This window comes from Lepus europaeus, chromosome 8 (assembly GCF_033115175.1).
Source record: "Lepus europaeus isolate LE1 chromosome 8, mLepTim1.pri, whole genome shotgun sequence".
NCBI classification, from domain to species: Eukaryota; Metazoa; Chordata; class Mammalia; order Lagomorpha; family Leporidae; genus Lepus; species Lepus europaeus.
The window spans coordinates 67,482,609-67,499,700 of record NC_084834.1 but is presented as its reverse complement, the minus strand read 5'-3'; the positions used below and the strand labels follow the sequence as shown (position 1 = coordinate 67,499,700).

The following is a 17,092-nucleotide window of genomic DNA, read 5'->3' as shown; positions in this document are numbered from 1 at the left end:
CTGTTGTGCCAATAAGCTTTTCCCTTGTTCTGGGAATTAAAATCCTTTCCTCTTTTGTCCAGTTAAATTTGTTAAGGGAAAGCCTCTATGAAATGGCCTTTCTTGGAGTTTTCTAAGTCGAAACAGTTGGTCCTGAAAAATCACTCTGCAGCATTTCATAAGATCATTCGTAATTACTGAAGGCTTCTTATGACTGCATCAGTGTCTTCATTACGAAATGCTAAGGAATAACTTAAGCAACAGTTCAGACTTTAAAAATGAAGATGGCTCCGTCTTTTCCCAGACTGAACACAATATTGTGGCAGCTTACTTGATTGTGGCAGGTATGACTTTTTACTCCATTAAGAGTTATTGTTTTCAGCATAATTCTATGGAAAGAGGATGTGCTGTCAAGTTCCATATTCTGGATCAGTCTTGGCAAGTCATTTAGCCTGTCTGAGTTGGCTTCCTCACGGGGTAAGTGGAGATGACAGTATTATACTTCTGGGCTGGGAAGGTCAGATAAGACAAGAGATGAAAGAATGAGGGAAAGCATTTATAATGGTGGTTAATGTCACAGGTCATGTTGAATTTTGATAATGTGAAAGCTGAAGCAGGCTGAGAAAAGTTTCTTGTAAAATGGATAGTTCTTAAATAAAAATTGTCCCTATATTTGGTTATTTATTACATTGTCAAATTAGGTTTTTTGGGGAAGGGAGAGAAAAAAGAGTGTACCATGAGGAATTATATTTGTAAATCATTTACTTTTCTCATTCATCATGTGCATTATTTTGTTCAGGGTAGTAGAATCCAGCTACAGATTGAAAGAAAATTAAAGAATGAATTTAAATGAATTAATGTTGGTTGACTAATCAATCTAAAGAATTAAATTAAATTGAAAGAAAATTACAGTCCTCAAAAGAGAGAGTCAGGTATGGTACTATCATTGAGGTCAGAGTTTGAAAATTCAGTTCATCTCAGAATGCTATATTGGAAAACTCTTGAGTTTTGGACTTCATTTTTTAGTATCTTTGTAACTGGGAGCAGATTCTTCCCCTTACTGTTCTTCCACGTTCCTGCCTGAAAAACAGAGATAAGAATAAGCAAGCTACCTATGATTGCTGTGAGGAGGAAACTAAAACATGAATGTACCTAAATCACATATACAGTCAGTGTTGGACAAATACTTGTCTCTTCCCCCCAGGTACTCACACTCTTTGATGCAAATATTAGGCTAGGATACAGGCTTGTTTGCAGGGGGAAAAAAAAAAAAAGGTGGGGAAAGAGAGTAGAAATTCTTTGGTTTTTTTTGTTTGTTTGTTTGTTTGTTTTATTCAGTGTATTGTTTTAATTGAGGTCTAACTTTTACAGTGAGCAAGGGCTTCACTTTAATTTTATTCTCAGCATCATCTTTTAGAAGTGACTCTGTTATATTGGGCTCATTATTTTTTAGATTGACTTTTATGAAAGTTTTCAAACATCCAAAAATAAAAAGTGTAACAATTTTTCTGCAACCAGTTTATTCTTTATAAAATAAATCACAACTGGAGTAGTATGTCTTGTACAAGAAATTGTGAATGCCTTAAATTTTTGCAGTTTTAGTGACATGTTAACTCATTCATTTGAATACTTCCCTGTGATAAGTACTGATCAAGTTCTATTTTCTCCTTTGCTTTGCTGATGCAAAAAATGAGAGAGTCTCACTGTCAATTTTTTAAAGATTTTATGTATTTATTTGAGAGGCAGAGTTACAGACTGAGAGGGAGAGACAGAGAAAAAGGTCTTCCATCTGCTGGTTCACACCCCAAATGGCTGCAATGGCCAGACTTGGGCCAATCTGAAGCTAGGAGCCAGGAGCTTCCTTCAAGTCTCCCACACAGGTGCAAGGGCCCAAGTGCTTGGGCCATCTTCTACTGCTTTTCTGGGCTATAGCAGAGAGCTGGATTGGAAGAGGAGCAGCCAAGACTGGAACTGGCACCCATATGGGATGCTGGCGCCACAGGCCTAGGATTAACCTACTTCACCACAGCGCTGGCCCCTCACTGTCAATTATATGGAAATCCTTTGTATGTAAGTTTTTTACTTAGTTTTTGTAGATGCCAGGAAAAACTACCGTGATTTTCATCTGGTTACAAAAGGGGCATTTTTCTAAGAAAAGGTTCTGTCTGGTTCTCATGTCTGTAATAGTGATGATAATAGTAATCTAACTACTAGTACTAATGCTATCTTTGAATAATTGTTATGTACTTAGCACTGTTACATACATAGATTAATTTATCCTAATTCAGTGAATTACTTTTTAGCTTTATTTTCTCTGTTTATAGAGATGAAAAGTTTAAGAAATTTTCCCTATGTACATCTACTGAGTAGCTACACTAGGATTTGACTCTAGCCACTTTGGTTCTACAGCCCTCATGCTTAACTCCAAGGGTTAGTTTTATCAAGGAATGCCATGAGTATGTGTTGTTTACTTGCTTATGTTTTCGGTAGATGTATTAAAGGAAGCATGTTTAACCTCTCATGCTTCTGTTCTGCAGTGAAAGCATTTATTTTACCTACTAATTTTTAAAAAGGATTAATTTATTTGAAAGGTAGAGTTACAGAGAGAGAAAAGGAGAGAGAGATCTTCCATCCGCTGGTTCACTCCCTGAATGGCTGCAACAACTGGGGCTGGGCCAGCCCAAAACCAGGAGCCAGGAGCTTCATCCTTGTCTCCCATGATGGTGCAGGGGCCCAGGCACTTGCGTCATCTTCTGTTACTTTCCTGGGCACGTTAGCAGGGAGCCAGATTGGAAGTGGAGCAGCCAGGACTGAAATGGTGCCCATATGGGATGCCAGTGCCACAGGCTGTGGCTTAACCTGCTGAGCCATAGCTCTGACTCCTCACTTATTAATTTTATCAAGACCATATTTAGATTTTTTTCATTTTAGATTTAATCTCTCATGTAGATTTTAGCTCCTGTGAATGTTTACCAATATCTAGTGCAACAGACATTGATCAAGTGAGTATCCTTGATCACTCACTCCAGTTAAGGCTGGGAGGTGGAAGGGCAGGTGAATTTAAGGATCTAAAATAATTGATTATGGATGAATTCTAAGATGCACGGCCAGGCGATGAAGAACCATGTTAGCCATAAAGGTGACAGGGAGTCATTGATGGGTTTTAAACAGGGGAATGACATGGTCTGAGCCACGTTTTTCAGATGTGCTCTCAGGGCACATGGACCATGTGGGAGGCCATGGCAGTGATTCTGAAGAGAGAGTCATGGCAGTGAGACAGAAAGAAGTAGACTCTCTTGAGTTAGAAGGTAGAATTGATGACCAGATGTGGGGTCTTGGGAGAAGGACAGGGGTGATAACTCTATTCCTGCTTGGTGCACAAACCTCTCCTACTACCTAGGAATCTTCCCACTCAGCTGAAATTTATTCACAGCCCCCTCTCCCCTCCTCCACCCTCACACACAATGTTGGGATCTAGCGCAGCTCTTGTCTGGCTTATGAGAAACATACACCTGCTTTGCAGCCTAGGGGATGCTGATCAGACTGACATCCAGTTCACTAAATGCCATTTCTCTTTGTAAATCAATTCCTTGGCATTCTGATTCCTAAGAGTAGTCATCAATACACCTGAGTCCAGTCATCCCCTAGGGCACCGACAACATTGAATTTCCAGATCTACAAAGTAGAGAGTCTGATCTCAGATCTGATCTCAGATCGTAGAAACTTGATGAGAGGGATATCACCTGTGAGGTTTTTCCATGGGCTACAAAGCTTGCTTGACTTCCTATCTAGATAATGACTCCATAGGGATGTTTGCATCAAATAATTCAGATTTGGAAATACTGAGTAATACTGAGTTTAAAGAAATATTGAAACCGTCATTTGATCCTACACATGGCAGGCAGATGCTTGTAAGCATTTAATGGTAATTACTTGAATAAAAAGGGAAACTGTGAAACAAGTGCGTGTCAGGGTTAGCAGTATTGACTAAAGTGCTGTTGGGGTAGAATGATGGTTGGGGCTTCAGAAAAGAAAGAAGAAAAGAGAAAGAAGAGTGTCAGCCCTCAGGAAGGAGGAAGAGGAGAATAAGCTGCCAAACAAGAGCATATGGTCGGTAGTCCATGCATCCGAGAAATTAGCAGTGCAGGGGTCATCAAAGTCGAGGGGAGAATTTCAGGTGCAGAGTGATCAGAAATGATGACACCGACCTTCAGTGCAGGCTTATGCAGTTGGAGGCTTCCTGGTGTTTTAATTTTTTTATTTCTACTTTACTGAAGGGTCATTAAGATGTTACAGTTTAAAGCCAACTGTTCAAATAATTGACTAAAGTAGATATGCTGGAGCCAGCGTTGGGGTGCTGCTGGTGACACTAGCATTACATAATTGAGTGCCACCAGTTAGAATCCAGGCCACTCTGCTACTGATCCAGCTTCCTGCTAAGACTCCTGGGAAGCAGCAGAGGATGGCTCAAGTATTTGGGTCTTTGCCACCCACGTGGGAGTCCCAGATGAAATTTCTGGCTCCTGGCTTTGGCCTGGCCCTGATCTGGCTGTTGCAGCCATTTGGAGGGTGAACCAAAGGATGGCAGGTCTCTCTGTCTCTCTGCCATTCAAATAAATAAATAAGCTTTAAAATAAAATAAAATACATTTGCCATGTTTTTCAACTGGCTTAAATATTTATTTTTGATTCTACTTTTAAATATTCCAATTAAATAACATGCATAATATTTTTTGTATGTTCTCAGGTATGATAAGTATTTTCAGCAACATAATAGTTCTAGGCATCTTCATTAAGTACAAGGAACTCCGAACACCCACGAATGCAATTATTATTAATCTGGCTTTTACGGATATAGGTGTCAGTAGCATTGGCTATCCCATGTCTGCTGCTTCAGATCTGCATGGAAGTTGGAAGTTTGGATATGCAGGCTGTCAGGTACTGTGGAATGAAAGCAAAATACAGTAGATCAATGAGATTATAAATGTCTTAAAATTCTAAAAATTTAAACCAAAGAAAATATTGTAAGATAAAAGAAATGGTGACCAGGAATTCACAACCAACTGGGAATATATTCTTTAATAAAAGAAGCAAAATCATTAACCCTTATATTTCTGAAATTCCTCCAACCCAAATTAACAAAACAACTAGCATTCAACTAGAGAAAAAAATGTTTGTATTCAAATGAAAATTTGTGTATTCAAATGAAAATTTGCATATTGCAAATTCAAAAAGCAATGCCTTGCTTTCATTTGAAATAATAAAATACTTAGTGACTTACTCATACCAGCTAAAAAATATAGTTAAGCTACCAGGTTGTTGATTGTTTTCTCCTGGAAAAAGCCCTGCATGAGAGGGCAATAGCAACAGCAGTAAATATGTTATTATTTATATCTACTGTATTTTTACTGACAAGGAAATTAATTAATATTAATTTGTTTTAGGATAGTTGGCAAAAATGGGTTTTGGCTTGATTTTTTTTTTTTAAAGATCTATTTATTTATTTGAAAGGCAGAGTTACAGAAAACCAGAGACAGAAAGAGGGGAGTCTTCCATCTGCTGGTTTACTCCCCAGGTGGCCACAACAGCCGGAGCTGTCTGAGCTCCAAAGCCAGGAGCCAGGAGCTTCTTCCAGATCTCCAACACGGGTGCAGGGGCCCAAGGACATGGGTTACCTTTTACTGCTTTCCCAGGCCATGGCAGAGAGCTGGATCAGAAGTGGAGTAGTTGGGACTCAACGGTGCCCATATGGGATGCTGGCACTGCAGGCAACAGCTTTGCCTGCTATATCACAGTGCTGGCCCCCAGGTTTTCTTTTTAAAGATATAAAATTTCACTGCTAAAGGCCATTGCATCCCATCTCACCTCATTCCCTTCCTTCCAATGAATTTTTCCTATTTTATTACATATACATGTACATCAACAAAAAATATCTGAATGTTTTAATTTTTGTGTTAATGATATAATTTCTATACAATTTACTTTTATTGTTAGATATATTTCTGAGGTTTATTCATGTTGATGAATGTGACTGTAAGGCATTCATTTTGATTGCAATATAATATCCCATTTTATGAACATAGCTCAATGTACTTTTCTATTTTACTATTATTGAATATTTGTTCCTAATTTTTACTTCACAAACAAGGCTTCAGTAAATACTGATATATTCTGCAATAAATGAGAGTTTCTGTAGGCATGTTTAGAGTTGAGTTGCAGAGACTGTTCAACTTTATCATATGTGGCCTAATTGCTCTCCAAAATGATTTTTCCTGTTATGAGAACTGCTATTACTCTACATTCTTCCCATCACTTAAGACTGTCAGACTTTTAAATTTTTATCATTTTAGTGAGTATGAAATGATATTCTATAATTTATATTTATTTGGACACTTTCTGTGGTTACACATATTTTCCTGTGCCATGAACATAGTTAATGTAAATAGCCTGTGTGAACAGCTCAATCATCATGTGGCCACTTTTTTACTGAGCTTGTTTTCTCCTCTGTTGAACTACCTATCTTCTGAATACTAATTTTTATTGTTTATATGCACCGCACCCCATGTAATGATCTATTTTGCACCTGAGTAGGTTGTATAGAAGTTCCATTAGGCCGGCGCCGTGGCTCAGTAGGCTAATCCTCCGCCTTGCGGCGCTGGCACACCGGGTTCTAGTCCCGGTCGGGGCATCGATCCTGTCCCGGATGCCCCTCTTCCAGGCCAGCTCTCTGCTGTGGCCAGGGAGTGCAGTGGAGGATGGCCCAAGTGCTTGGGCCCTGCACCCCATGGGAGACCAGGAGAAGCACCTGGCTCCTGCCATCGGAACAGCGCGGTGCGCCGGCCGCAGCGCGCCTACCGCGGCGGCCATTGGAGGGTGAACCAACAGCAAAGGAAGACCTTTCTCTCTGTCTCCCTCTACTGTCCACTCTGCCTGTCAAAAAAAAAAAAAAAAAAAGAAGTTCCATCTTAAGTCTTATAGAATGTTTAACTAATGAAAACCCTTTCCATAAGTGCCTTTAGTTAGGCAGTTGTAATTTGACAGTGGAAGGTATATTTTGAAATAGTAAAATAAAAAAACATTTAATATATTTGAAATATATTCTACCTACAGGACAAAAATTTAAATGTTAGTTGGGAGGGTATTTAGAATGGTGGACTTATCCCAATTTTCATTTTCAGATTTATGCTGGATTGAATATTTTTTTTGGAATGGCAAGTATTGGGTTACTCACAGTCGTGGCCATGGATCGATACTTGACCATCTGTCATCCTGACGTAGGTACAGCATTTTTCTTGGCGTTCTCATTTCTTGACCAATGGCCACTCAATATACATTCACTTTAAAATGTACACATAATGATTCGTAGTCAGGGCTGGTCACATTTCTTTGGCAATCCTTGTTTACAACTTCCAGTGGCTTCTTATTACAATAAAACCTAGATTTCACTAGGCACCTGCAGTATGCTGCAAGATCTGGAGACTGACTACCTTTTCCAGATGGCTAGGGCCACTCTCTATGTTCTCACTTTGGGGTCTTTGGACACTGTGGTTTCCTAGGCCTGGAAAGCTCTACTCCCTGCTCATTCTCTGACTGCTCCTTTTATTATTTGGGTTTCAGTGTACATTCCATTTTCTTTCCCATATATGAATCATGTGGCTAGGCTTTGAGTGAACAAAAGTGTCTATCAATGATCTACTTGATAATTTTGCATCATCAATTAAAACAAAGCAAGTCCATCATTGGCAAATGATGTTAATAGTTCATATGCTTGTTAATAGGGAGAAGAATGACCACTCGCACCTACCTTGGCTTGATTCTGGGAGCCTGGGTCAACGGCCTGTTTTGGGCTTTGATGCCCATTGCAGGGTGGGCTAGTTATGCCCCAGATCCTACTGGGGCCACCTGTACCATCAATTGGCGGAAAAATGACAAGTAAGAGAGAAACATTTACACTTTATAACTAAGCGCTTCTAATGTAGACATTTTCTCATCCTTTCAAATTTGAGCTCAGATCACATGTTTCTCATACAGCATGTGGCAAAGTGCTTCCTTGCTAATGAAATGATTCAAGCAGAAAATGAAATTGAGAAAAGAGAATTATGCTTGTTTGCCAGCAAAGATCATCCAGAATCCTTCTCCCCCGTACTCTGTCCTTTCCTTCTTCTATGGGTTTATGTGCCAATCGCCTTTCCAATATTTGCACATCACAGAGGTAGGATCATGAGTAGGAGAAGGGTTAGTGAAGGTAGGCAGCATGACGCTCTCATGGAAACTCAGGGCACCTCTGTAGTACACTTTCAAAATAATCTCTCATTCAAACATATTCTGAGACCATGCTCCAAAATACAGTCACTGCAAGGACTTGCTTGCTCGTTCATGAGGCTCCTCTACACTTAGCAGGGGAAAGAGGATAGTTCAGTTCATTAAAGGAAACAAGAGATGACTCATTTAGAAAATAGAAAAGAAAATTTCTAAGTCTCAAACTAAATTAAAATCTGAAACTTATTCTGTAAAGAGGCCAAGGATAATCAATGTAAGCTTCATGGGCCAGAATCACTGTTCAACTTGGCACTGTACTGTGAAAGCCATCATAGACAGCAGGTAAATCAATGTGCATGGTTGTGTTCCAATAAAACTTCATTTGCTTCTTAAAGATTTATGTATTTATCTGAAAGTCAGAGTTACACAGTAAAAGGGAGAGATAGGGAGACACACACACACACACACACAGAGAGAGAGAGAGAGAGAGAGAGAGAGAATCTTCTCATTCGCTGGCTCACACCCCAAATGGCTGCAATGGCCAGGGCCAGGCCAGAACAAAGCCAGGATCCAGGAGCTTCTTCCTAGTCTCCCATGTGAGTGCAGGGGCCCAAGTACTAGGGCCATCTTCCACTGTTTTCCCAGGCATATTAGCAGGGAGCTGGATCAGAAGTGGAGTAGCTGGGACTTTAACTGGCACTCATATGGGATGTCAGTGACACAGACTGCAGATTTACCTGCTACACAACAATACCAGCCCCTAAAACTTTATTTATTTATTTATTTTGCATTTATTTATTTATTTGAAATTCAGAGTTACACAGAGAGAGGAGAGGCAGAGAGAGAGAGCGAGAGAGAGAGGTCTTCCATCTGATGGTTCACTCCCCAGTTGGCTGCAATGGTTGGAGCTGTGTTGATCTAAAGCCAGGAGCCAGGAGCTTCTTCTGGGCCTCCCACACAGGTGCAGGGGCCCAAGGACTTGGGCCATCTTCTACTGCTTTCCCAGGCCATAGCAGAGAACTGGATCAGAAGTGGAGCAGCCGGGTCTCAAATGGGCACCCATATGGGTTGCCGGCGCTTCAGGCTAAGGCGTTAACCCACTGTGCCACAGCGCTGGCCCCCTAAAACTTTATTTTTAATGATAGGTGGCAGACTGGAATTTACCCAACCTTGAGAAGCTTCATCCCATATCCAAATGCCTAGTTTGAATCTCAGCTACTTGGCTCTGATCTAACTTCCTGCTAATGCACATCCTGGGAGGCAGCAGATAAAGGCTCAAGTAGTTGAGCTAGTGCCACCCATGTGGGAGACCCCGATGGAATTCTGGACTGCTGCTTCAGCTTGGTGCAGCCCCAGATGCTATAGGCATTTGGGGAGTGAACCAGTGGACCAGCAGATGGGAGATATTTCTCTCTCTGTCTCTTTGTTGCTCTGCTTCTGAAAAAATAAACATTAAAATTAAAATCATGAACTAAAAGTCAAATACACTGTGTAAGCTATTTAACAATATAATGACTGCTATTGTGGTTTCTAATAATTATCTTTTCCCTTCCCTCCCCCCATTTAGAACATTAAATAAGTAGTCACGATTGCTTTTTCTTATTTGCAGATCTTTTGTATCTTTCACAATGGCAGTTATTGCAATAAATTTTGTTGTGCCCTTGACAGTGATGTTTTACTGCTATTACCACGTCACTCAGTCCATTAAACAACATAGGGCCAGTGATTGCACTGAGTACCTCAACAGAGACTGGTCAGACCAGGTAGATGTAACAAAGGTAAGAAGCCAAAACCCCTGGGAGATGTTTTGGAAGGAGTCCTTGGCTCACCAGGGTCTCTTCTCCCACATCCCTGATTGTCTCTCCCCAGCAGGTTCTTCTGGTGTTTGCCTCTACAGTTCTGAATGGGGTGCTTATCTGCCCTTTTAGATGTTTCTGTTTGCTCTCACCTCTCAATGAGTCCCTCTTGTGATGATGAGAATTTATTTCTCTTATGCCACCAACTGGCCCCACTGCTCCCTCACTCTTCCTTTCTGCACATCCTGTCATTGTAATGTTAACAATCTGTGGTTAGGTTAAGAGGCCTCTCTCCTCTCAGTTTGCCCAGACACATCACAGACAAGATTCTCTTTATCTTCTTCTTGGTGCTGATAGAACAAGGACATATAAGCCTCAGCCATTCTAGCTCCTTGCCTGGAATTTACCCTGTATTCTTTATAGTCCCTAACCCCTGCATTCTTTCAAAGAGACCTATTCAGTCTCACACCCTGTGTTGGACCCGACCCCATCCCCTGCATTCTTTTCCAGGTTGCAAAGCCTAGATGGAGAAACACCTCCATCTCTCACCCCCTCTCCCAGCTCCCCTCTGGACCCTTAGCCCACCTAAGATATAAAAAGGCCCAGTCTACATGTGTTCAGTCTGTGTGTGCACTGGCAGTTGGTCACCCAAATTTATTTTCCCTGCAAATTTATTTTCCCTGAATAAATTCATTTTGGCTGTGATCTTGTATCCTGTCTCCTCTCTATTTCTGCACCCTTTTCCTTACAGGTGCCCTTGGGCCTTGTACTGTGCTCCGGTCTGGTTGTTCTCTGGGACTGATGCTCTGAAAGCTGTCGTCCTCAATCACCTTCCTCACTAGTTGAGAGCGCCTGCCTTTTTGCCTCTCTGCAGGGTCTGATCCGCTGGTTTCAGATTGCTGTCTTCCTTTTTCGGGGCTTACTCCCTCTGATTTGTTGGAGCACACTCTTTAGTAGATCCCTGAGGCCACCAGGAGATGTACTTTTTAGGACTTTGTATGACTGAAAATATCTTAATTCTACTGTCATCTCAGACTGATGATTTGCCTGGTCTAGAATTCTGAATACAAAAACAATTCTGAAAGAAATGTGAAGGCATTCTTTGTAGTCTCCTCACTCCCAGCACTGCCACAGCAGGGGCTGACAGCATCATGGTGAGTGAGCCTTTGCAGTGACCCGTATGTTCTCTCTGGAGGCTTAGAGGAACTTCTCTGTGACTCCAGTTTCCTGAAATTTCATAGAGATGTGCCTTGGGATAGGTCTTTATTCAACCAGTGCTGGGTGCCTGGTGAGCACTTTGAACATGGAGACTCAGGTTTTCCCCTTCTGGAAGAGTGTTTGTATTACACTGTTTCTCTGGTGAGTCTTGCCTCTCTGTTCCCTTTTCCTGAACTTCCTTTTATTTGGATATTTAATTGTCTGACTTTCTTTTCTTTCTCTTCTATAAAGTCTCATACTTATTTTTAAATATATCTGAAAGGCAGGGGGAGGGAGGGTGAGGGAGAGCAAGCTCATCCATTGCTTCACTCCCCATATGCCTGTAAAAAGCAGGGCTGAGCCAAGCTGAAGCCAGGAGCCTGGAACTCAATTCATATCTTGCATGTGGGTGATGAAGACCAAGCTACTTGGGCCATCACCTGCTGCCTCTCAAGGTGTGCGTTAGCAGGAAGCTGGAATTAGGAGTAGAGCCAGGACTCAAACCTAGGCACTTCAACCTGGGTTGCAGGTGTACAAGTATTGTTTTAATGCTAGGCCAAAAGCCCCACACCCTGTCTCATGTTTTGTTTGTTTTGTGGTTGTTATTTGTTTTTCTCTTTTAGTTTCTAATTTCTGGGAGATTTCCCCAATCATATCCAGGATGAGAACTAGGGTAAGATAGTGAGCCATAGCATTGGACACAAAAAATTTAAGTAAGCACTAAAAACTCAGTAATTATAACAAAGCTAAACTAAAACAGTAGTTTAGTGAAGAAATTTAGGGATTTCTTTATTTACTTGAGAGTCATAGTTACAGAGAGAGAGACAGAGACAGAGACAGAGAGAGAGAGGTCTTCCAGCCTCTGGTTCACTCCTCAAATGGCCACAACGGTCGGGGCAGGGCCAGGCCAAAGCCAGGAGCCAGGAGCTTCTTCCGGGTCTCCCACGCGGGTGCAGGGGCCCAAGCACTTGCACCATCTTCCACTGCTTTCCCAGGCCATCAGCAGAGAGCTGGATGGGAAGAGGAGCAGAAAGGACTCAAACCTGTGCCCATGTGGGATGTGCAGGTGGATGCTTAACCTACTATGGCACAGCTCTGGCCCCAGTGTAGAAATTTTTAAAAATCAAAATTAGAGACTGGCATTATGGCATAGCAGGTTAAGTCTCTGTCTTCAAAGCCGGCATCCCATATTCGTGACAGGTCACGTCCCAGCTGCTCCACTTCTGAGGCTCCAGCTGTCTGTTAATGTGCCTGCAAAAGCAGCGGAAGATGGCCCAAGTGATTGGGCCCCTGCACCCACATGGGAAACTCTGTCTCTCTCTGTCTTTTTCCCTCTCTCTCTCTATAACGCTACCTTTCAATAAATAAATCTTTTCAGAAAAATCAAAATTAACATTAAAGAACTGCATAGAAGAAAATGTAAAATTTTAAATATAGACAGGATCAGACTGCCTCTGTAATATAAATTCAGGTCAAAAGGTTTGTGTTGGAATTCATCAAACTCAAGATAAGATTTACTGGTTTCTAAGTTGAGTTTCAAAAGTTATAAATAAATACATATATATATTTAATTAGCACACAATCACAGTGAATGGGGAGAAAAGCAGTGCCAGCAATTCATAGCATAATCACTGTGAGTGGGCGGGGTGAGTTCTCATCTGTCTTTCATCAAAGTTAGCTTTGGTAGTGTTCCTTAGAAGAAAAAGAGGCATTCCTTATGAGTGTTAACATTCTTAAAGGCAATGTCATTTATTAACTGACATACCCACTCTTGTCCTGCACCAGCTCTTGTTATCATAGATAATTTCAGGTACCTAAACAAAGAACATAGAAGACAAAAGCTCAACTGTTCTCTTCTTGTCATCAACAACTAGCCTTATTCAGATTCCAATATTGATAGATTTTTGTGTTATTTTAGATATGGCAGTATTTTTTATTGGATTAGATTTAGATTTTGACCTTTTTTTTTTTTTTTTTAAACAGATGTCTGTGATAATGATCTTCATGTTTTTGGTGGCATGGTCTCCTTATTCTATCGTGTGCTTATGGGCTTCATTTGGTGACCCAAAGAAGATTCCTCCCTCAATGGCCATCATAGCGCCACTGTTTGCAAAATCTTCTACATTCTACAATCCCTGTATTTATGTGGCTGCTAATAAAAGGTAAATAATGTCTAAAATACTAGTGAATAAAAAAATGGATACAGAAAGGCAGTGGATTCTGCTCTAAGACTTTCCAGAGGGTAACTGATAGAAATTCACTTAATCTAGTGTAACATTATTTAGCTCCTGTAACTAGAGCAGCATCTGTGACTTTCAACACTTAGAGCTTCAGTTTTGTGACAAACTCTTTCCACGTAGTGGCAGAGATTATCATAGGCAACCCAAGACCTCAATCCTACCCACTAAGCATCTTCAAATGCAAAGCCTCCAGGGCAGGCACCGTGGCTCACTTGGTTAATCCTCCATTTGCGGCACTGGCATCTCATATGAGCACCGGGTTCTAGTCCCGATTACTCCTCTTCCAGTCCAGCTCTCTACTGTGGCCCTGGCAGTGGAGGATAGCCCAAGTGCTTGGGCCCTGCACCCGCATGGAAGACCAGGAGGAGGCACCTGGCTCCTGGCTTCAGATCGGTGTAGTGCTGGCCGTGGTGGCCATTTGGGGAGTGAACCAACAGAAGGAAGACCTTTCTCTCTGTCTCTCTCTCTCACTGTCTATAACTCTACCTATCAAATAAAAAAAAAAAAAAATGCCAAGCCCCTGAAAGAGATTTTACAATACCCAAATACAGAAAGTGGTAGATTCTGAAGAAAAGGGTGATTCTTCTACCAGAAAATGCCCAAGTCAATGTTGGGCTCCCTTAGAGGAAAACAAAGTTTATACTTACCAGAAAGAAGACATTGTCATTCCCATGCAAGAGAAAACTCCACCGTGGAGCTGCAGGAGGTAAGTAGTCATTCCTTCTGCTCTGGGACTTTCAGCAGAGAATGCCTTTCCTGTTTCCTCAGTGAAATTTAGATTATTGTATTTCCTGGTACTGCAGAGAGATGGAATGAACAGACCTACTGTACTTAAATCTCTGGCTAGAAACTCTTACTAGAGGTTAGGTAATTGGATCCTGGAATGCACATGCTACTTCCATGAAGCTTAAATATTTATGCCCATTTTTGAGATAACAGCTTTAACCATATCTGTGTGAAGCAATGGAAAGATTTTAAGCCCACTCAAGAAGAATAAAGAACATATCTTTTAAAAATTAGAAAATGTTTATTTTCAAAAATCAACAGCCTTTGTATACACAGGCAATGCCACAGCTGAGGAAGAACTTCTAAGATCAATCCCATTCACAATAGCTACAAAAACAATCAAATACCTTGGAATAAACTTAACCAAAGACGTTAAAGATCTCTACGATGAAAACTACAAAACCGTACAGAAAGAAATAGAAGAGGATACCAAAAAATGGAAAAATCTTCCATGCTCATGGATTGGAAGACTCAATATCATCAAAATGTCTATTCTCCCAAAAGCAATTTATACATTCAATGCAATACCAATCAAGATACCAAAGACATTCTTCTCAGATCTATTTTCATCTCCTCGAAAGGCAAAGTAAACACATATACAGAAATCTTGCACCTGCTGGTTCACCCTCCAAATGCCCGCAACAGCTGGGACTGAGCCAGATTGTGCTAGGAGTTGGGCACTCCATCTGGATCTTTTATGTGGGAGGCAGGGACCCAAGAACTTGCACCTCCCAGGATGTGCATGAACAGGAAACTGGATAGGAAGCAGAGGTGCCAGGACATGAACCAGCCCTGATATGGGATGTGGATGTCTCAAATGGTGGCTTAACACACTGCTCCACAACACCCACCCCAAGAACTGTTTTAATTCCAACTGCTGGTAGTGCTTTTTTAAAGATCCTTCTAAGTCCCTTTAATTTCCTTTTTTTTTCTTTAAAGATTGATTTATTTTGAAAGTCAGAGTTACAGAGAGGGAGAAACAGAGAAATCTTCCATCCTCTGGTTCACTCCCCAGATGGGTACTACAGCTAGATCTCGGCCAGGCCAAAGCAGGAGCTTCCTGCAGGTCTCCCATGTGGGTGGTGGGGCCCAAACACTTCCACTGCTTCTCCTAAGCTGTTAACAGGGAGCTGGATCGGAAGTGGAGTGGCTGGGACATGCACTGATGCTCATATGAAATGCTGGCAGCACATGTAACCATTTACCTGGACACAACGCCAGCCCTGCCCCCTTAATTTCAATGGTGGTTTCTCAGAAGAACAGATGCATGAAACACCTATCCTTAGCTCAAATAACTCATTGCAGTTGATATTGGAAGTGTCATTTTATTTATTTCTTTTTATTTGAAAGAGTAACACAGACAGAAGGAGAGGCAGGGAGAGAAAGGTCTTCCATCTGCTAGTTCATTCTCCAATTGGCTGCAACAGCCGGAGCTGTGCCGATCTGAAGCCAGGAGCCAGGAGCTTCTTCAGGGTCTGCCACGTGGGTGCAGGGGCCCAAGGACTTGGGTCATCCTCCACTGCTTTCCCAGGCCATAGCAGAGAGCTGGATTGGAAGTGGAGCAGCTGGGACTTGAACTGGCGCCCATATGGGATGCTGGCACTGCAGGCAACAGCTTTACCTGCTATGCCACAGTGCTGGCCCCTGGAAGTGTCCTTTTAAACACACATTATGACTGAATTACATTACTGTTTTCAATGTTATAATCAATGGTGCAAAATTGGTCAATAACTGTATCATATACCCTATATATTTATAATGGCTCTCAACAGAGGTTGTTAAAGTGGGAGGCAGAAATTTATTTGGGTATGTCAACTGGCAAAAGGGCACCTTAGCCATATATAAAAATGCTAAAATCCCAAGTCATTGTAGGATAATTTCAGATTTTTCCTTTTTTTTTTTTTTTTAAATCACAGGTTTCGGAGGGCAATGTTTGCCATGTTCAAATGTCAGACTCACCAAGCAATGCCTGTGACAAGTGTTTTGCCAATGGATGTGTCTCAAAACCCATTGCCTTCTGGAATAATCTGAAATGAGAGATAAACAGAATCAAAACATTTTTTGTAATGCTTTAATTTTGTTTTAAATATGAGCTCATTTAGATCAAATGCAGACATATGTTATTTCTTATTGGACTCCTAGTTCCTCAGGTGTAGCTTATCTTTCTTCTACTAGTGCACTGACTGCTGTAGTGCATGTTTCTCCGTTTCTTTGTATGTAAATTTATTGCTTGACTCTTTTAATGAATTCAGAAACATGAGATTTGGGTCTTCTTTCTTTGTCCCTATCAGGGCATACATTACACTGTGTTGATGATCTGTAATTTTCTGGGATCCTTCATTAGACTAGACATGGCCACTATTTTAATGGTGGAATAAATTAATAATAATAATAATTAATTATATATTAATAAATAATTAATTAAATGAGTTGTTAGATGCTCCCAGCTAGAAGAGAAAACATTTTTAGCATTTCAAAACTTTTATATTTTATATCAATTAACTTATGTTTTATTTAACAAAAATGATTGCATAACACTAAATATTTCCACTTCTAAATCATATCAGTCTCAATCAGAGCAGGGAATTTTATATCTTTATTCTTTGATATACCCTTGGCATATGGACCCATTTTGTCCAACACATAGTAGACACTCAATGAATATTTGTTGAACATTGCGTATTTGTCATTTTAAATAACCATTTAGAATTATATATGATTATTTGAATAGTGGATGTTTAAGTTGTTTCTAATGTTTGGTTTCATGGAGGAAACACTGGGAATAGTTAAGCACAGATATCCTTTTTCTTTGGGGTTATTCTTTTTTTCCTTTCTG

General features: G+C 40.8%; 1 protein-coding gene across 1 annotated transcript; it reads left to right on the top strand.

Moving 5' to 3' along the window:
- Positions 1-217: 217 nt before the first annotated feature.
- On the top strand, positions 218-16,287 carry RRH (retinal pigment epithelium-derived rhodopsin homolog). Its single transcript, XM_062199123.1, has 7 exons — positions 218-323; positions 4,726-4,916; positions 7,157-7,256; positions 7,757-7,910; positions 9,847-10,015; positions 13,214-13,392; positions 16,173-16,287. The coding sequence occupies exons 1-7, from the start codon at positions 218-220 to the stop codon at positions 16,285-16,287; spliced, it is 1,014 nt and encodes a 337-aa protein (XP_062055107.1).
- Positions 16,288-17,092: the final 805 nt, after the last annotated feature.